The sequence below is a fragment of the Tursiops truncatus genome, chromosome 15, assembly GCF_011762595.2.
Source record: "Tursiops truncatus isolate mTurTru1 chromosome 15, mTurTru1.mat.Y, whole genome shotgun sequence".
NCBI lineage: Eukaryota > Metazoa > Chordata > Mammalia > Artiodactyla > Delphinidae > Tursiops > Tursiops truncatus.
This window is the reverse complement of record NC_047048.1, coordinates 24997103-25017388: the sequence shown is the minus strand read 5'-3', so window position 1 is coordinate 25017388 and position 20286 is coordinate 24997103. Positions and strand designations below refer to the sequence as shown.

At 47.2% G+C, this 20286-nt stretch overlaps 1 protein-coding gene across 3 annotated transcripts in view; it reads left to right on the top strand.

The window, feature by feature from the left end:
* LOC101317021 (BOS complex subunit NOMO1) overlaps positions 1 to 20286 on the top strand; it is a 52550-nt gene that overhangs the window by 28868 nt on the left and 3396 nt on the right. The window contains exons 17-30 of one of the 3 annotated variants that reach the window (XR_012326093.1): positions 2075 to 2138; positions 2704 to 2799; positions 5879 to 6097; positions 6196 to 6278; positions 7123 to 7282; positions 7425 to 7551; positions 9330 to 9443; positions 10336 to 10463; positions 11539 to 11680; positions 15647 to 15730; positions 16927 to 17037; positions 18373 to 18474; positions 19082 to 19161; positions 20033 to 20152. Coding sequence is in view for 2 of the 3 variants with exons in the window: in XM_033841154.2 (XP_033697045.1) it covers positions 2075 to 2138; positions 2704 to 2799; positions 5879 to 6097; positions 6196 to 6278; positions 7123 to 7282; positions 7425 to 7551; positions 9330 to 9443; positions 10336 to 10463; positions 11539 to 11680; positions 15647 to 15730; positions 16927 to 17037; positions 18373 to 18474; positions 20033 to 20152 (1550 nt within the window). In the remaining variant the exon portion in view is untranslated. The remainder of the gene's footprint in view (positions 1 to 2074; positions 2139 to 2703; positions 2800 to 5878; positions 6098 to 6195; positions 6279 to 7122; positions 7283 to 7424; positions 7552 to 9329; positions 9444 to 10335; positions 10464 to 11538; positions 11681 to 15646; positions 15731 to 16926; positions 17038 to 18372; positions 18475 to 19081; positions 19162 to 20032; positions 20153 to 20286) is intronic. The other 2 variants (XM_033841154.2, XM_033841155.2) reach the window with 2 other exon arrangements.

The window sequence follows — 20286 nt, the reverse complement described above, 5'->3', positions numbered from 1 at the left end:
CTCCCGGCCATGCCTGAGGGTTCATGTTTTTCCACATCTTTACCAATATTTGTTGCTCTCTTTTTGATTTTTAGCCATCCTGGTGGGTGTAAAGTAGTATCTCATTGTGGTTTTATTTTGCATTTTCCTAATGAACAATTCAGTGACTTCTCTTGGTTCTCAAGATAAGATACAGTAATCCCCACTCACCCATGGTTTCACTTTCCACAGTGTCAGGTACCTGTGGTCAACTGTGGTCCAAAAATATTAAATGGGAAATTCCAGAAATAAACAGTTCATAAGTTTTAAATTGCATGCCATTCTGAGTAGCGTGATGAAATCTCTCACCATCCTGCTCCCGTCCAGCCCGGAGATGTGAATCGTCCCTTTGTCTGGCACGTCCACGCTGTATACATTACCCACCTATTAGTGTACGTGAAAACATAATATGTACAGGGTTTGGTACTACCTGTGGTTTCAGGCATCCACTGGGGTCTTAGAACGTATACCCCACAGATAGGGGGTACTCTTATACAAAACCCTTCATCAGACCTTGAGCTCCTGTATAATCTGGCTCTACCTGTCACACTCTGCTCCAGCCACTCTGTCCTGTGTCTTAATCAGGATGCCATTGGCTGCAGGTAACAAAATCTATACGACAGCCCCCAACAAGCGGAGTTAATTTGGCTCAGTAGCAAAGTCTGGCAGCACCAGGCATGGGTTCAGCAGCTGGTAGATGTTAGGGTTGGTGTCTTTGTGATTCTTTTAGCTCTTTCCCTGGTATTTCTTACCTTGTGTTTTCAAAGTGCCTACTGTTGCCCCAGAAAACTTATGTTTAAGGCAGGAAGATGAGGAGAGGGGCGGGCAAACATTTTCCGTGCCGCATCCTCCAGGAAACTTCATGTCTTACCGGCAAGAACCGTGTCACAAGGCCACTTTTAGCTGAAAGGGAGCCTGGGGAGGTTGGATTTGCTGCCTGAGGCTGGGCGCATTTTCACCCTAAACGTAAGCAGGAAGGACAGCTGTTAGGGAGACAGCCAGCAAGCCTGTGGTTCAGATGCTGTGCTCTACCTCAGTGCTTTCCCTGCCCCACCCCCTCTTCACCCAGCTTTGCCTGCCTGCCCATCACTTCTTGGTTCCAATGTTACTCCCCAGGGAGACTGGCCCCACAGTGTCGTTGAGAGCTCCCTGCTGTGCTCGTGTCCACAGTGCCCAGTTCCTCCCCTGCCCATACCCGTCACACCTGGTGTGCACGTGGCTGTCGAATGCTCTCTCTGTAGATGGCAAGCCCCGCGAAGGCAGGGACCGTATCTGTCCCCACCGTGTACCAACACCTGGCACAATACCCGGCCCGAGTGTTGCCCTGTCAGTGTTCGTCAAATGAAAGAACAAACAAAATGAATGAAGAAACCTAGTAATTTTTTTTCTACTCGTAACTGCATTGAGGCTTGATCAGTGTGACAGAAACAGCAGAGGTGATTTGAACTAATTTCATGTTTTGGTCGGTCATATGGCCAAAATGTTGGTTAAAGACCATTTGGGAGAATCCACTGTTACACTTTGCTCCTTCCTGAAACTATTCTTCTGGCAAATGACATCATATGCCCCTAATCTGAGTGTACCCCACGTGAGCTCATGGCATGAAAGTGTTTTTGCAGTTGTTGCATAATTTTCTGGGCCTTCCCCTGCCCCATGCCCCCTCTTAGGAATATTTATAGGAAGGAGTCCAGGCTGTGGCTGTCTTTTGGATCTTTAACAGAATCTATTAGGTAGAAGATTCTCAGTCTGATTCGCAGTAGAAATGTACTTCCTGTTCCTCCTCGTGCACGTGTCTGTTAGCTTGGTCTGTGTAGACTCAAGTGCTGTGACTTGTTAAATTATGCAAAATGAAAATCCTTGCTTTGTGAGTGGGCCTTTAAGTGGATCAGGTCATTGGTAAGAAGCCATCGTAGGCAGCGGAAAAGGTTCTGATCCCGTGTTGCACATCCATGATAGGTTGTAAGTGAGAGGCACCGCCTTTGGATTTCGGATGTTGGAATTGCTCAGCATAATAGACGCTCTTCTCTGAAAATTACTTTTGATTTCCTGGCTGCAGGCGTGTACAAGGTGACCCCTCGCTCCTGCCACCGGTTCGAGCAAGCGTTCTACACCTATGACACGTAAGCCGGGCGCCGACTGCTCCGGGGTGTCTGTGTGTCTCCTGTGGAGGAGAGTGAGCGTGACTCTCTTCTTCACTCATTGCTGAGAACACGGGAGTTTTTTGTATTTTTTCTGGAAGCGGTAAGGTTAGGCATGGAAAAGAATTTCTAGACAAGGATTTTAAGACAGTTGGGTAAATTACTGAGGAAATGAAGGTAAAGCTCTCTTTCCCAAGAATTCTGTAAACCCAGGACGGAAGGCTGTGGTTTGGAAGTGGCTTAAATACAATGTTTGTTGAATCTTCCAGCCTCACTGATGAGAATTTCTCAAGCTCAAGTCTACCATTTTTCTATTTTTACAAATGCTTGTGGGTTTCACAGGGAATTGGAGGTGTAAAGTTTTGGTGTGGAGAATCAGTTTACTCTTAAAGACACTTGTATGTATTTCAGGAGTTCTGAAGTGCTAAGAGCAGTGTCACATAGTATATTTCAGGGTCAGGAAGGTCGCCCATAAGTGATGTTGTTTGTGATCCTTTGAGAACCATGAGGTGATGTGGTGTTTTCTTTCCACTTCTCTAATTTATAGGTCTTCACCCAGTATCTTGACGTTGACAGCCATTCGCCACCACGTCCTTGGAACTATCACCACTGACAAAATGATGGATGTTACCGTGACTATCAAGTAAGGCTAGTGTTCCATGGTGGGCTGAGCACGGGAGGGTGGTGGACCAGACCTTCTCTAATGGACGCTCTGAAAATTATTCTTGATTTCTTATCTCTAGGCGTAGTACAAACAGCCTTCGCTCTTATACTTATGTGACATAGCTGTAAATTCACAACAGCCTGTTCCTTTCCTTTTATGACTCAGGAATTAACTGTGGATGAGGAAGAGTCTCCTGACAGCTCGTTTCAGCGTCTTAAATTTCTGTTTGAACTCGTTACACTTCCTGTCTTTGCTAAGGAAAAAAAGAATCTCTGGTTTGTTCACTGTATTTCAAGCGTTTTAGCAAATTCAAAAAAAATTGCCTATTTTTCTTTAGAGCCTTTCTCGAAGGCTTGGGAAATAGAGATGACACCTTATATGAGAAGGGTCATGAGAGAAAGTGTATGAAAGGCAGTCCCTCACTGAGGGTCAGGTTTGTGTGAATGTCACCTTTGAGAGGAATTTTTGCGGTGGGTGCATCTGATACCCTAATTTTCTCAAGAAAGGAAAGAATTTTGACAATATGACCATCTTTGTCAAATAGAATGGAAATCTGAGTAACTTTCTCCCAGCTTACCTTATTTGAAGTTGCCTTTCCAGCAGTGTCTCCATCTTTCTGTCCACCCGTCCTTCCGTGAAGAAAATATGGATGGAGAATCCTCAGTGGTTAGGCACTGGGCGTAGGTGATAGCCCCTGCCCTCGTGGAACTTAGAGTCTCATGGGGGCAGCGGACAGTAGTCCAAGAGTCACATACAGAACTGTAAAATAAAAGCTGTCATAAGTGCTTTGACTTTGACCTTGTCAGGGGGTTGAGGTCCATGCAGGAGAGGTGGGCTTCTGGGGGCCAGCCACGTTAAGGGTCTTAGCTGTGTCCCGTGGACACTCTGACATATTTCAAGTAGAGGGATCACTTTCTCTTTGTTTCAAGAAGGTCCCCCTGGCTGCTGAGTGGAGAACAGATAGAAGAGGCGCAAGAGTTGAAGTCGATCGAGGTGGGGGCAGAGGCTCTTGTAGGAGTCCAGGCGAGGGAGGATGGGGCTTCAGCCAGGCGGATGGCGGTGGGGATGGAGAGAAGCGGACGGGTTGGAGAGTTGTCAGGGAGATTGAGTTGAAGGGACGCGGCAGCAGTCTGACCACGTGGGGTCAGGGAGGGAGGAGTGTCAGGGGCAGCCCGTGGTCTCTGACTGAATTGATGGGATACCTATTCACCAGGGTGACATGGTTTCTAGGAGAAGGACTTGCTGCGTTTGTCTTGTGGGCCTGGCACTTTGCCTGATGCTGGAGCAATGTCTTTTAGTATTTTCCTGCTTGGAAAGTATGAATTACTGGTATGACTAGAAAGTCATATTTTTACCAGTAGTGACTCCGTGTTACGTTGTTTTCAGTCTTTATTAACTTTATTTTTGTAACCTCAGAAGAGTTTTTGTTTGGTTTGGTTTTGCTGAAAATTATGTGAAATGCATCTTCCAGCTGGGCATGGCCGGGGGTGGGGTCCCTAATGGGGATCTTGTACTTCCCGGATCCAAAACCAGATTCCTGGTGGTCGCCCTCCACAGACCTCCTCTGTAGCCTTCCCTGTTTCAGAAATGGCAGCTCCATCTTTCTCGTTGGTCCTTGATTCTTCTTTCTCTTGCATCCCATACCCAACCAATCCATCTGCAAATCCTCAACTGTACAATCCTCGTTATCCATGGGGTTTGGTTCCAGGACCCCCCCGTGGTTACCAAAATCCACAGATGCTCAAGTCCCTTATAAAATGGAGTCGTATTTGCATATAATCTATGCACATTCTCCTGTATAGTTTAAATATACTTTAAGTCATCTCTAGATTACTTATAATATCCAACGCGATGTAAATGCAATGTAAATAGTTGTAAATACAATGTAAATGCTATGTAAATAGTTGCCAGCATGTGGCAAAATCAAGGTTTACTTTATGGAACTTTCTGGAATATCTTTTCCCCCAAATATTTTCCATCTGCGGTTGGTTGAATCCTCGGATGCGGAACCTGCGGAAATGGAGGGCCAACTGTATATCCGTCATCCAGTCCTTTCTTAGCACCTGGCCTCTATACTTTGGTTCCACCCACCCTTGTCTCTTGCTGGGATTGTTGCCGCAGCTTCCTGTCTGGCGTCCGAGTTTTGGCTGTTGCTTTATAACAGTGTGTTGTTCATGGGGAAGTCCAAGTGATCTTTAAAAGTGGAGACCCTGTCATTCCTCTGTTTAAAACTCCATCCCCTCAGGGTCCACACCAAGGTTTTCCAAGCCCTAGTCTGACACCTGATCTGGCTCTACCTGATCTGGCTCTGCCTGGGTCCCTCTGCCCAGGCCTCCCTGTTCTCCTCCTTGCTGTCCCTTGAGCATGGCAGGGAGCTGCCTCCAAGGCTTCGAGAGACTTTGCACTCGACACCTTCTTGCCTGAGGCCTCACCCAGAGCCAAGTGGTTTGCTCTCTGTCGCCCTTCCTTCAGGTGGCAGTGGTGTCACCTTATCAGAAGGGACTTGGCTCAGCCCCTAATAAAAAGTAGTGCCCCTTGCCTCCCACCAGCTCTTTTATGTTTCCACGCTGCTTTATTTTTCCTTATTGTACTTATCACCTGACAACGTTTTTCTGTTGATTGTCTGCCTCTTCCCACTAGAATGTGGATTCCATGAGGTTGGGGAATGTTGTCTGTCCTGTGTACAGTCTCCCCAGTGCCTGGTTCTCTTGCAGAGTATGTTCTCAATAAAGGTTGAAAGAGAGACAGAAGATGGTGGTGTGGTGTGGGAAGGACTCCATGTCCTACGGGAAATCTGATGTTTCCTTCAAGTCATAAAGTCAGTGGTATTTCATCCCAGCCCAGATCTATCAGATACGTCCACCATGGCAAAGAAGTTCAGTTTTTTGTTTTTAAAAAGCTATTAGTTTATTCAAAACAGGAGAAGAATGTGTTGGTGGCTTTATGAGGTGCTTGGGTTTTTTTTACTGCTGGATCTCTGCTTGCAGAAATGTCTGATTCCCACTGACTACAGGGATACGTGACTTCGTCTTCTGGACCGCTCCTTCCTTTCTTCCAGATCTTCCATCGACAGCGAACCTGCCCTGGTCCTCGGCCCTCTGAGGTCCATGCAGGAGCTGCGGAGGGAGCAGCAGCTGGCCGAGATCGAGAGCCGCAGGCAAGAGAGGGAGAAGACCGGTGGAGAGGAGGGGGTTGAGGGAAGGACCAAGCCCCCTGTGCAGGAGATGGTGGACGAGTTACAGGGCCCCTTCTCCTACGACTTCTCCTACTGGGCACGGTAAGCGCTCTCCGGCTTTCCCTGCAGGGTCGTCTGTTCTGATGTCCTTCCTCATGGGGGGACAGACCAGCCACATTGAAGTATCTTACTTATTTTAGGTCTGGGGAGAAAATCACTGTCACACCCTCGTCTAAAGAGCTGCTCTTTTATCCTCCTTCCATGGAAGCCACCGTCAGTGGAGGTAAATGTCAGCTCAGTGAGCCGATGACACACCTTTGCAAGTGTTTCTTTCCCTGCAATTAAAATTTTATTCTGTGCTGCTGTTATAGTGAAACCATCTTTGTAAGGCACTTCAGTCCCCTTTGGCACATAGATCTTACTACTTGATGAGTGAGTGGATGAACGAAAGGTCTAAATCAGTAAACGTAACTTTCACTATTAGAATTGGGGGATCTTTTTGGAAAAGGACTCAGTTTTCCTTGATGTTATCAGGTTGACACCAGAAGGGAGATAAAAAGCAAAAGCATCAGTTGTTGAAACGTCTGAAATGTCTTCGTGTGTCCGAACTGTTTGTGATGTTTATGTTTTTTGGTCGGGGTTATGGGAGGGTCTTTTGGGGACTGGATAACCAGAAGTGATTGCTGGCGGAATATTTAGGCTACCAATAGCTTTTCCCAGCATCGTGGGTTCATTAAACCCTGGACGTTTCTGTATTTGGAAGGAGAGTATTGAAGGGCGTGGCTGTCCAGCAGGCAGCCTGTCCGGGGCAGCCTTCCATACCAGTCCTCTGAGGTCCAGCCGCACAGGCTCTGACCTGCAGTAACGGCTTCTCTCCTCACCTGTGGCCTGTGAGAGCCAAGGGAGAGGAGCAGGGGAAAGCCAGCTTTGTAGGCTGTACCTGCTAACATTCCTGGCAGTTGAACAAGGCCATTCGTCAATGGTGAGAGGCTTGGGCCACTTGCAGTCACTGAGGATTCTGGTACAGACAGCAGCCTCATTGGAGCTGGCTTCCAATATCTCCGTTTTAGGCCCTTCTTTAATGGGAAGCCCCAACCTAGTCTTCTGTTTATCTCTTCCCTTTTTAGAAAGCTGCCCAGGGAAGTTGATTGAGATACAAGGGAAAGCAGGCTTATTTCTGGAAGGCCAGATCCACCCAGAGTTGGAAGGAGTGGAGATTGTCATCAGTGAAAAGGGGGCGAGTTCACCCCTGATCACAGTCTTTACTGACGACAAAGGTGCCTATAGGTAAGGCCGTGACTAAGAAACATTTGCTTGGGATCAGTCGGGGAGCCTAGAAAGAAACTGGGGAGCCAGGTTTCCTTGGGGCAGGTGATGCTTCTTCCAGGATTTGAAGCAAAGCCATCTCCAGTGTTTCTTTTTTACTCAGTGTTGGGCCACTGCACAGTGACCTGGAGTATACCGTGTCTTCGCAGAAGGAGGGCTACGTTTTGACTGCGGTGGAAGGAACCATAGGAGACTTTAAGGCTTATGCCTTGGCAGGCGTGAGCTTTGAGGTAACACTGTGTGCTTTTAAAAAGCAGCTTTATGGGGTATAATAGACATACAGTAAGCTGCACATAAAGTGTATAATTTGACAGTTTTGACATATGATGACCCCCATGAAAACACTACCACAGTCAAAATGGTGGCCACATCCGTCACCCTCCAAAATTTCCTCATACCCTTGGCAACCCGTCTCTCCTGCCCCTCCCCACTGCTCTGATCTGCCTTCTTTCACTTTGGATCATTTCGCATTTCCTAGAGTTTTATATAAATGGAATCATTCAGGATGTACTCTTTTTTTGGTCTGGCTTCTTTCACTTGTAATTAGGAGATCTGTTGACTTAAGCTTGTGTGCATACCTTTTGGGAAGTATTTTAAGCTTTCATCCTTGACTCTGTTCTCTGTTGAAGGATGCAGAATGTCTTTCTCTCTTGCCTCAGTCCTTCTTGGGAAGAAGCATGCTGTGTAATGGACAGAGTGAGTCTGGAGATCTTGAGGCTGAATATTTTCAACATAGAGGCCAAATAAATTAAAATTCTATATTGCAGAATGCATTTTAAACCAAACTGAAAGATAGTCAAACTGGGAAGAAATATCTGTACCATAAATAACATTCCCTGTTTACCAGGGTCTCCTAAAATCTATAAGAAAAAGACAGCCCAACATGGGACTCCCCTGGTGGCGCAGTGGGTTCAGAATCTGCCTGCCAATGCAGGGGACATGGGTTTGAGCCCTGGTCCAGGAAGATCCCACACGCTGTGGAGCAACTAAGCCCGTGCTCCACAACTACTGAGCCTGCGTTCTAGAGCCCGTGTGCCACAGGTAATGAACCCTGTGTGCCTAGAGCCTGTGCTCTTCAACAAGAGAAAGCCCATGCTCGCCGCAACTAGAGAAAGCCCGTGCATAGAAACAAAGACCCAATGCAGCCAAAAATAAATAAATAATTAAATTAAAAAAAAAAAAAAGACAACCCAACAGAGAAAAGATGAACCAAGGATATGAAAGGCAGTTCACGGAAATCATCCAAGTCACTCATAAACATACAGGAAACACTCGACTTCGGTAGTCACTGGGGAAATGCAAAGGAACACTGGGTCTGGGGTGAGATTTGCAGTAATCAAGACAATATCCATCTTCTTGGCGAGCACGCATTTTCCCACACATAGGTAATTTGTTGGAGCTGGAAATGGTTACAGCCACCATGGAGGGCAGTTTGGGGGTTTCTTTCTGAATTTCGAGTGCACACTTCCGACAATTCTACTCCTAGGAATTGACTGTTCGGAAAAAGAAAAACTTAAGTGCACAAGGATACACACGCTCAGGGACATTCAGATCGTCTCTCCTTTTCCATCACTAAACTCGATGGCTAGCCTGTGTGCCATTGTTGGCTGACCTCTGCTTTAGAATGATGTGCAGCTGTTCCGAAGCAGCGAGGCTGATCGGTGGGGACTGGTGGACGAGGGCAGCCGGGAAAGTGGCTGAGGGCAGAGAAAGCAACTTGCAGTTACAGAACCGTACAGTTTAGGGGGCCTCCCCCAGCCCCACCAGATCACTTATGAAGTCCGTCAACAGCAGCCATAATGCTGATAAGATTTGTGTGGGCACAGGGAGTTCTGGAAGGCTGCACACCAAACTATTAACATTGGTTACCCTGGGGATGAAGAGGAGACCTTTTGTCTCCCCCAGTGAATAACGGTAAAAGAAAAACAACCCATTAAGGATTACCTCTTGACTTGTTCATGGTTAATATGAATTAACCTTGCTCTGGGGTTCCTTTTTCCACCCCCAGATAAAAGCTGAAGACGACCAGCCCCTCCCTGGGGTCCTCTTATCCCTCAGCGGTGGTGTGTTTCGTTCCAACCTCTTGACTCAGGACAACGGCATTCTGACCTTCTCAAACCTGGTAAGGTGTCTGGTAGTTTACTGCCTGCCTGACTCCCCCGTGAGAGTGCCGGGACACGGCGGCCGTGACTTGTGTGTTGCTTGACAACGTGAGAACAGAAAACCAGCCTGGAGTGTTTTACGTTTCTTCGGGGACCAGACGTAATTAGAGGATTGCTCTCACTAGAACTTAATGCTGCTGATTCGTGTTCCCTTCTGCACAGACTTCTTGTTTTCTGGTCACCCCCTTGTCACTGAGACAGTGTAATTAATTACCCCGGCCACAGCGGCTCCTGTCTCAGGCATCCCTTTGTTTCACCACAGGATCGTGCTGTTTATAATGCCGAGTCTCGTTTGGGGGTTGAGCTTGTGTTTCTTCTGCAAAGCACACGCCCCATGGTGGGAGGATAGCACCCATTTTTCACTGGGGATGTACAATGAGGCCCTGAGTGGTGGGCACTCAGGAGTGCACGTCAATTGGCCATCTTGTCAGTCCTGGGAATAAAGTGACTGTTACAGGGATGTGGCAAACAGGCAGTGAGGTGTATCCGAAAGATCACATGCTGTGCAGTGATGCGCACCCAGCTTCAAATCTTCCATCTGCTACTTACTTGCTGGGTCATCTCAGGCAAGTTACTTGACCTCTCTGAGCCTCAGTTGCTTCCTTCATAAAATTCACATATGATTTCTACCCCACAGCGTTCTTGTAGGCACACCATGATGACAGCTGCTGTTAGACTTGTAATTGCTGTCACTGTAATGATTTATTGTAGAGTTAGAGTTACCATTTCTGGGTGTCTAGGAAGCCATGGAGCTCTTGGGCCTAATTCTGGTCCATCATGACTTCAGCCGCCCCCTTTGAAGCCATACCTAGATTTGCAGCAGAGGCTCAGTTTGTGGTTGTCTCTCGGCAGAGCCCCGGCCAGTATTACTTCAAGCCCATGATGAAAGAATTCCGGTTTGAGCCATCCTCGCAGATGATCGAGGTGCAGGAGGGGCAGAACTTGAAGATCACCATCACCGGCTACCGCACGGCCTACAGGTAGGCAGCCCCACCTGCACCCCCCTCTCCCAAGCCCGGGCTGTGGGATCACACTCACGCTTCTATTCTCTAGAAACTCATCCCAGTCTTCATACTGATTTTATTTGGAAGACAAGGGATATAAGATATGAGGTCCACAGGCTCCTGACTGCTGCCGTTTTCTTCTAATATCTCCAACAAGTGTACACCCCCCCTTTTTTTTTCTTAATTTTAATTTTGGCCATGCCGGGCAGCTTGCAGGATCTCAGTTCCCTGACTAGGGATCGAGCCCAGGCCACAGCAGTGACAGTGCTGAATCCTAACAACTAGGCCAACAGGGAACTCCCTTCAAACGAATGATTCAGTCACAAAGTTCCTATTTTGAAATTGGCCTGAAAGACCCTATTTAGTTCCTAAAAATTTTCATTTTTTAAAAAAGTCTGAAACTTGAGGGAGTTACATTTTGAAAAGGAGGAAATGCATTCACTTGAGTGAAACTTGGAAATGCTGGAAAGAGTCTGTACAATGTGAAGTTTCCCTCCTATCCTGGTCTCTGAGCTACCTAGGTTTTCCAGTGTTTCTGAATACTTTCAGAGACAGTTTATACAAATATTAATAAATATATTTATACACATTTACAAAAGCACTCGAGGCAAAGATCGATTAATCAGAAAGAGTGGGTTTAGAAAAACGGACCATTTTCAATCGAATATAAAAATGGAATGAAAGGGGAAGTGACTTATTTTCATTTTATTGGATGCTTCATTATTTAAATTAAAGCTTAACAAAATACAATAAAGTGGAATAAAATAAAGCTTATCCTTTTTTAATTACAATTTTCTGGAGCATCCTTTAGAATGTACAAGAAGAGAAATTGATGACAGCCTTCTGGCTGGCCTGAGCCCTCCGGCAGGAAGGCTCGATTTGCAAGTGACACAGCTAGAACTGAGTTGTCTGGGTCATTTGGGGCAGTTCTCCACTGAGCTATTTTGCACTGTAAATTGTTAGTAAATGCAGGACACTTTCCCTGAAATCTTTTGTGTGCTTCAGAAAACCCCAAGAATGTCATGTTCTGTTTCTTCTCTCGTCCCTCTAGTTGCTATGGTACAGTTTCTTCCTTAAATGGAGAACCAGAACAGGGTGTTGCCGTGGAAGCAGTGGGCCAGAACGACTGCAGTATTTATGGAGAAGACACCGTGACAGACGAAGAAGGGAAGTTCAGGTTACGTGGATTGCTGGTGAGCCTTTGGACGTGTTTCATTAGTGGATTTTTGCATACCGGGTTCAGCAGTGCCTTGTGGTACCCCCAAGACTACTAGGAATGGGGTCGAGAGCATTGCCAGGGCAGCGTAGGTTCTGGAACTCTTCCCAATCCCTATTGTAGCTGACATACTTACCTTTTACGTAGCTGATGTACTGGGTTGGGGGTTTTGTAGTGAAATAAAGGTGGAAAACCATGGGTTTGGGGCACCTTTTGCCTAGCATGGGTAGTGTGGCTCAGGCCAGGGCTCTCAAACCAGATGCCTGTGGCGCCAGAAGACAAGTGTGAAAGGCTGGAGGATGCTGGGTGCCTGGTAGGGAGTGGTGTGGACTGCGGGGCCCTGGAGAGGGCCTGGCCCACGAGAAGGGGGCAGCTGCCACTCAGCTCCAGCTCTACACAGCTGTGTGGGAAGACAGACTCAGGGTTGCCAGATCGTTTTGAGTTTGTAAAAATGTGAAAACTTCTGGTTTTTAGAAGGTTAACAACCAATTAAAAAAAAAAAACAACCCACAACTCTGTGCAGGCCAAATAACCGACTTATTTGTCCTTTTGGCTGCTCAATTGCAACATTTGGTTCAGAATTTATGGTGCCTTTTTCCTCACTTTTACTTGCACATCCATGCATTCATTTGCTCATTCAGCAGACACTAAGTAGGAGTCACCAAACCAGAATGTGGGTTGATGGCACCCACTGGACAGGGCCACTTGGATCCAGGGTTTGGTCCTCAGCCTTTCAGATTCACAAACTGGATGTTCTTAGTTGACCCCAGGGATAGTCGTACACCTCTTGGCAACTGACTGATGTTTGCCTGAATCGCATGAGCTGAGGTGCAAATCCGTTTGCCAGTTTACTTAGGTATGTTGGGGCGATGCTGTCCTTTCCCAAAGGTAAGAACATCCATGTCCATTGTCCGCCCATCCCCACCCGCAGATATGGGGAAGTCAGGTCAGGAGGTTGCTTGGTGAGTGAGGAGGGTTCAAAAAGCTGAAGGAGGAAGATGGGCTTGGGGAGGACTGGAGAACGTATGCTCTGATGGCCCAGCCGGATGCACACCCACAGGTGGGCTCCCTGTGCCCTCTGCCCACCACTCCCCGTCTTCAGTATCTTCTCCTCAGACTCGGCGAGACAGTGGCGCTCTTGCTCCCGCAGGAGTCTGGATGGCCTGACCGCGACGCTCCCTTCTCGCTCTCCTCTGCCCTTGGAGAGGCCCACCCTCTGTGGAGCATGCTGCCACCGGGACACTGCTCCCTGCTGTCCCCCAGGCCTGCTTTCCTTCCTCGTAGCAGTGGTTCCAGAGAGCACAGAGTGGTGGCGGCAGCATGGATGTCCCCCGCCCCCCAGGCCGGCTGTAGCCAGGGCCCCGGGAGGGGCGACGGGTCCTTAGAGCCAGCTTCTCTGTCTCCTGCCTTCAGTGCAGGCCCAGCCTTTGAAATTTAGTCCTTCGTGGGCTGCACTAATGCCTTTCTCCCTGCCTCCGTCATTTCTTAGCTGTGTAAGTTCAGGCAAGTGTCTCATGCTTTTTATGTGTTTCATCATCTGTAAAGTGAGGATGAGAATAATGTCTACCTTCCAGGATGGCTGTGAGTATTAAGTGAGTTAATACACGTAAAACACATGGAGCAGTGTGTGATACACTGACTCCGTAAGTGGTAAAAGCAAGAACAGACAGCACCTTCCCCTGAGGTGGTCCTCACCAGAACTGCCAGCTTAGGTGTTTGCTTGCAGCTTTTCTTGGTCTAAGTTAGCAGCAGGTGGATGGCCTCGCAGGAGCCTGTGCACTTCAGTCTGCCTTCCCCTGGCCGGGGCTGGGGGGACTCGGTGTTTCAGGCTCACCTCCCTCTTATGGTTGTAGGAATGCAGATTCCGCATCACCGTGTTGGTTCTTCCGAGGGTCTTAGTGGCCCAGACATGTTTCTCTAAACTCACCAACTTAACACATTTTATTTAACTAAATCGAATATCGTTTTCTTCTCCACGACAATAGATTTCCGTTTTAAATGATGCTGCCCCACACCCTCCTCGTAATAGGTGTTAATTCATTAGTGGTTTCAGTGTTGTTTAGAGTCGCCCCCTTGTGGCAGCCCACGCCTTTTTCACGTGCCAGGCCTCAGATTCTGGAGGAATAGCCTAAGGCTAGACGTTTCCCATCTAGGGTTTAGATTTGAGTTTTCCAGTCTCCCAGAGGATGCCGGGCTGGAGAGCCCTTGTTGAACATTTCCCAAAGATTTCAACCCCCGTTAGAATTCATTTCCCCAGTTGATCTTTCCGGTCAGTGTACTTGTCAAGGCATCTTGGGTGAGAAGCTGCATCCCTAGGTGTTGCTGCCAGAGGCTGAAGGTGAATCCCAGAGTCAGCCGGCCAGGAGCGAGGAGTCGGGCCGGTTAGGATGGGAGCAGCTGCCCGATGGGCTCCTGCCCGGCTGGGCATGGGCATGAGAGGGCAGTGCCCATTGTTCCCATCTTCAGCAGTGCCCGTCCCTTCTTTTCTTTACAAATCGCTATGCATGTCTTTCCTTTCTGAGGTGCAGGTAGATATTTTGAACCAGACCCAATGCTGCTAGTCCTCACTGAGCTATAAAGTGAATTAATGCAATCACCATTGGTGATCATAAATTTGATTGTTCTTGTTTTTTTAATAATAGCTTTATTGTCTCTGTAAAGGTACCCGTGTGCTCATTATAAAATAGTTCAAGCAACATATCAAAAAGGATAAAATTTTGAAAGGGAAAAAAAAAATCACCCTTAAGCTACCACCTGGAAGGGCCCCTGGTTAATGTAGAGCGAATGCCGTTTCGGACACTGCTCTGCCCGCACACAGAGAAGAAGGTAACAGTGCACACGATTTTAGGAGACCAGGGCCGTGTTATCCTCGCTAACGTATAGATCAACAGTTACGATCTCAGGGTTGTCCCCTCTTGGATGCACACGGTCAACTTTGAACTTGGCCCCGGCTCTAGATCCTAATGTGTCATCGGGTCCAGTGTGCAGTTGATGATCAGCAATTGGTTGTTTTAAAAGTTTTTAAAACCCCGCTAGTATAAGTGATCTGTCATCCTTTGCAGAAAGATGCAGGTCTTTTCTTTTAATAAGTGTGTAAGAAAAAAAGTAGTTCAGAAGTTGACAAACAGTGGGTTCTTTTATACTCTTAAAGCCTTGCGTAAAGCTAATTTTGTCTGATTTGCAGCCTTCCGAGAAGGCTCATATCTTGAACTCATATCTTTCTTTATTAAGAGTTGCAACTAGCCCATACAGCAATGTGAGAAACAAACAAAAAACTTCATTTCTTTAAGGCAGTTTACTTCCCTCTATTGGAAAATTGTCATAATCTGCTGGCTTTATTAGAACAAAGTACTTTACTGCTATCTGCCAAAAAATTATCTAAGTAAATAATATACATCCTTCATGTGTGCAGTGTCAACAAAAAAAGTTTTTTTAGAAAAGTGTGGGGTTTTTTTTTTTGGTAAACATCATATATGCCTATACATTTGAGGAATAGAATAAAATGTATAAAGAAGAAATTTGTTTTAAAAAAGGGAAAACCTCAAATCCCACTCCCCAGAAATAATACCCCTTTGGGAATGTCATTCCAGATACCATTCAGTGCACATACACAGCTAGAGGGGCGGGCTGGGCAGCAAGGGAAGAATAATTTTATCAGAATAAGCATATCACACTTGCAGTTTTGGAATCAGAAACCACATTTAATTTCCGTTGGGTAGGAGAAACTGAATGGGGTTTGAAGGAATTGTAGAACTTCAGGAAAATGTTTCTGCATCAGGGTGCTTTTTCAAGGAACTCTTAAGAAGGTTAACAGGCCACATCTTAGGAACTGAGGTGGAACAGGAAGGCACCCTTCTGATGGGGGCCTGCAGGCAGAGCAGGCTCAGATCAGGTCTCGTGACAAGCCCCTTTCCAAAGAAGTGACTCCTGCTTTTGTTTGCAGCCGGGATGTGTATACCACGTTCAGCTCAAGGCAGAAGGCAACGACCACATTGAACGGGCCCTGCCTCACCACCGGGTCATTGCGGTATGACATGAAATTCTTCAGTGGAATCGTGGCATGATTGCTTCCCTGATCAAAAATCCTTCAGCACTCCTGTGGCTGTCTGCCTTTCATCTGTTTCGGCTGGGGCGGGGTGCGGGGGGCGCTTTAAATCCTAATTAAGGGCCCTCTTGGAATAGTGTCATTTTCACAAGCAGCATTTTCTTGGGCTTTTAATGAATAGCATCGCTGTCGTGCGTACAGAGAAGAAATCCCAGCTGTTGTTTCCCCACTTCCCCTGCAAGTTCCCATCATTATTCTGCAAGTTAAGGATCTTAAGGGCTAAGTAGCATTTCAAATCAAGGGAGGGTAATAAAGAGAACATGGGCTTAATTGGTGATGGGGCTGCCCACTTTTCTTATATTTAGATGACCTTGTTTTCCCACCAAGGAGAGCCTCTTGATCTTTAGGATCACAACTTAGCTAATTGATCCCTAAAGAGGCAGCCCTCCAGGTCCCAGGAAGTGGCCTTGGAATCATTTTCAGTGAGGTTTTCTTCCATAGAATAAGTCTTGTTCGCTAGAGTAGAGGGCTTGGGTGGACGAGAGGGCCTGCCTCTTGCTGGCTTTATTAGGTGGCATTAAGCATAAAGATTATGAGGGGTTAGGAGGCCGGTGGGCCATTTAGGACTTTTTGGCCTAGAAAGTGAGTTTTCTTCATGTCTTTATGGCATCTGGCATTTTAAATGGTTGTGATGGCTATGTCTTATAATTTTGTATTTCCCTGCCATGGGGACTCAGACCAGGATCACAGGCAGCCATGTGGACTATGGTCCCACATATGAAAAGGTCAAAAACGGGGGCACCCACCCACCCGGGGGGGGGCAGCTGGAGCTTGGCTCCTGCCAATCCCTGCCAGGCAAGAACATCTTTCCCTTTTTTCAAGAAAAGCTGGGAAATCTGGCTTTTTTTAAATGAAATTGCTTTTTTTGAATGTTGACAAGTCATTAAAAGTTAGAAAAAGAAAAAAACTGTGCTTGTCAAACAAAGCGTGCCCATGGGCCAGGTGTCGCCCATCTCCTGTCAGTTTGGGACCATAGACTCAGGCTGCTGGAACGGCAAGCTTTGCTCCCTGAATACAAAGTGAAGTCAGCTAGGAAATAGCTCCTAGGAGATCCCCCGGCTGGAGTAGAGGTCCCCCTTCCAGCGTCCTCAACCCCAGTCTTCCTTCTCTCTTCTCAGGTTGGGAATAACGACATTGATGATGTGAACATCATAGTTTTCCGACAGATAAATCAGTTTGACTTGAGTGGAAATGTGATCACTTCATCCGAGTATCTTCCTACATTATGGGTAAGGCCAGATTTTTAAGGTTCAAGTGCTCTGTTCTTTCCGGCTTCAAGATGAGAGGGAGCAGGATATCCGGGCCTGTCTAGCGCTTGCTTTAGCTGAGGGTTGAGGTTGAGATTTAAGAATCTTCAATCCCAGCATGCCTCTGGGGGAATGATTCCTGATTGCTGGAGAGACACGTGGTCCAGTTTCAGATCACTGTTTTGCCAGCCGTGTGTGTCTTTGGAAGCATCACAGTAGAAACCTAATGAACGAGCAATACAATCTGGAGTCTAAAACGGAAAGATGGTTTTAGGGCAAAGCACCTCGTCACTTTCTAGATTCTGTCCCCTGCTCTGTGATACCACGGAGTTGGACTCAGTGGCCTCTTAAGACCTGCTGGAGCTCTAACAGAACCCGCATGTCTGCAGTTAAGGAAGAAGTGTCTGTACAGTGCCCTGTGATGCCTGGAACGATGTTAATGAATCGCCATGGGGAAGTATTTTTCAGAGGCACATGTAATATATACAATGAAGCATTTGACTTGAGTGAGAACATGTGCTTAGGTTAACTCACCTCAGCTGCCCTTCAGGGGCTGCGGGCATGTTGTCTGTGGGCCTGGTGGGTGATGCCCAAGTGTGAAGAGGCCTGGGCAGGGATGGGGAAACTGGAGGGAGGGTATGGTGCCAGGGCTGTACCTCCCGTGTCTCACGCCCCATTGCAGATGGTAGTGGGAACAGGCAGCGAACCTGGGCTGGAGAGAAAGAAGGGCCACCAACAAAGCACTGAATTGCTTCTGGAAGCAGCCAAAGAACCAAACGCAAAATGGGAATGCATTTCAAGTTTAAGGAATACCTGTGGGGTTGAGGATACAGCATGTGGGAGGCCACGCCAGGTGGGCGAGGCCAGCAGTGAGGAGGGCTGGGTCCCAGGCTCTACCAGGCGATAACTGTGCGACCTTAGGTGACGCAGGCTCTCTGAGTCTCCATGGGGATGACTACCATGCCTGTTTAATAGCCAAGGTTGGTGACGATGTATGTGAAGTGCCTGTAGCAGGCCTGGCATGTTATAGACATGTTAGAAGCTATTCTCTTCAATAGTATCACTACACTATTTTGAGTGTTAACATAAGTTATCAGAATCTATTTTAAAATCTTAACATTTCAACACGTGTCACGTCACTGGCATCTCAGATGCGTTAGGAATGGCCTGTCAGGGGTGGACGGTTGCTCTTTCAAAGATCCATGTTTCCAGAGATCCTCTCCCCACAAGAGATAAGCTGACCCGAGGGTGTCTGAAATGCAATGTTTATCGTGTTTTCAGTTTTAAAAGCACGCCCTCTTTGTCTCTGCTCTCCAGGTAAAGCTTTACAAAAGTGACAACCTGGACAACCCGATCCAGACGGTCTCCCTGGGCCAATCCCTCTTCTTCCACTTCCCGCCCCTGCTCAGAGACGGCCAGGTGATGCCCGCTCCACTCTGCTTTCCGTCTTTGTCATAGTGGTTGCACTTTTCAGCTAAGGAAACACAGTTCTCCCATTTCCCCCTCATACCACCTTGCTGGCACAGTTGATGTCGTGCTTTCTGAATCAGAGGAGGTGGGGCTCTCTAAGGATTATTTTTTTGGAATTAGCTCTTTTTCTATTTACAAAAATAATACACATTCATGGCAGGAGATTGGGGAGGGGGGTGGAAATCAGACATAATCCCGTCATCCAGAAGTAACCACTGTTAATGTGCTGGTAGGTTTCCTTTTGGTCTTTTTTTGATTCATGTGCACATGTGTGTATAAATATAAATACACATATATATTTATTTTGATAATGGAAAGCTGGGACTTTTTCGTACATTGTTTTGTAGTCTTTGCTTGTACATTGTTTTGTAGTCTTTGCTTTTCAATGAAAACTGTATCACAAATAATTTCCCCATCGTTAAATCTTCCATAGCATGATATTTAACGGTTGCACAGTAGTCCATGATAGAGGAAATACCATAATCTATTTAACCGAGGCCTTAATGTTCATCACTTACTGATTATAGGATGTTTCCTATCCATTTTAATTGGGCAGAGCAAGCTATCGTGGCTGGCGCGGTGGCAGCAAACTTTGCAGAGAACTTGGTCCCTTTCCGGGGGACTTAGCCTGAGGGTGTGAGTAGCGAGCCTGTGTGTGTGTGGTCCCTCCCCCGGCTTCTTACCATTTGCCACGGGGATGATACTCTATGGCCTTTTTCAGCATGAAATGGCTGTGAAATAACGAAGCAGGTTGTGATGGAGTTTGGGGCCTCCTCCCCACTTCTCCAGGTGCCCTTTGTAATCAAGCCACTTTCGGCAGCACAACACCATGGACACAGACTCCCCTGGGCTCACAGCCTGCTCGGTACCCTACAGCTGAGAGACCCTGGGCATGTCATGCTTCACTTCTTCAGGCCTCGCTCTCCCCATCTGTGAAATGGGGGCAATAATCCTGATCTTGTCAGTGGTTGAGAGCAGAACAGGCATTTGCCTAATGTGCTCATGGCACCGGGCCCCTGGTCGGGGCTCAGCACACCAGGACCATGACCGTCACTGGAACCACTGCAGAGACGCTGCGTCTTAGAACTCGCCAGCTAATGAGCCACTTAAGTATCGTCCCTTGAAAGTCAACCTCGTTTTAGATTAAAAACAGTCTTCCTCAGTTTGATCATGTGCCCCCCTCATCAGAACTGACTCATCAGAACTGTATGTGTTTCATAAAGTCAGATTCTCCAAGGACCACCGTAGGTGCAGTGGTTGGATACGCTTGTAAAAACAAGCTCTGAGCGCCTCTTCAGAGACGTCAGGGACGCACGGCTGTCAGTGCTGGAATAGCCTGCTGAGGCCGCCCCTTGGGAGTTAGCAACCTAGGCTTGGAAGTGTAAACTTGGGGATTTCTTTAGAAATATAAAGTCCTTTACATCACAGTCATACGTTAGGAGTTAGTTTTCTTTTGCTTTGCCCCAGCTGTCCTTTATGAAAACAACAACTTCTTCCCTGTGCACAGAATTACGTGGTGCTTCTGGACTCCACGCTGCCCAGGTCCCAGTATGACTACGTCCTGCCGCAAGTATCCTTCACGGCAGTGGGCTATCATAAACACATCACCTTGATCTTTAATCCCACGGTAAGGAGGAAGGAGTTTCTGGGCGTAGGGTGTGAAGAATGGTTCCAGGTACCACTGAGTGCTTTTCAGAGCCCATCCCGTGTAGGAAGTTGGTGGGAGTCATCATCCCTGATGTAGAGAGAAGGCTGGGGGCT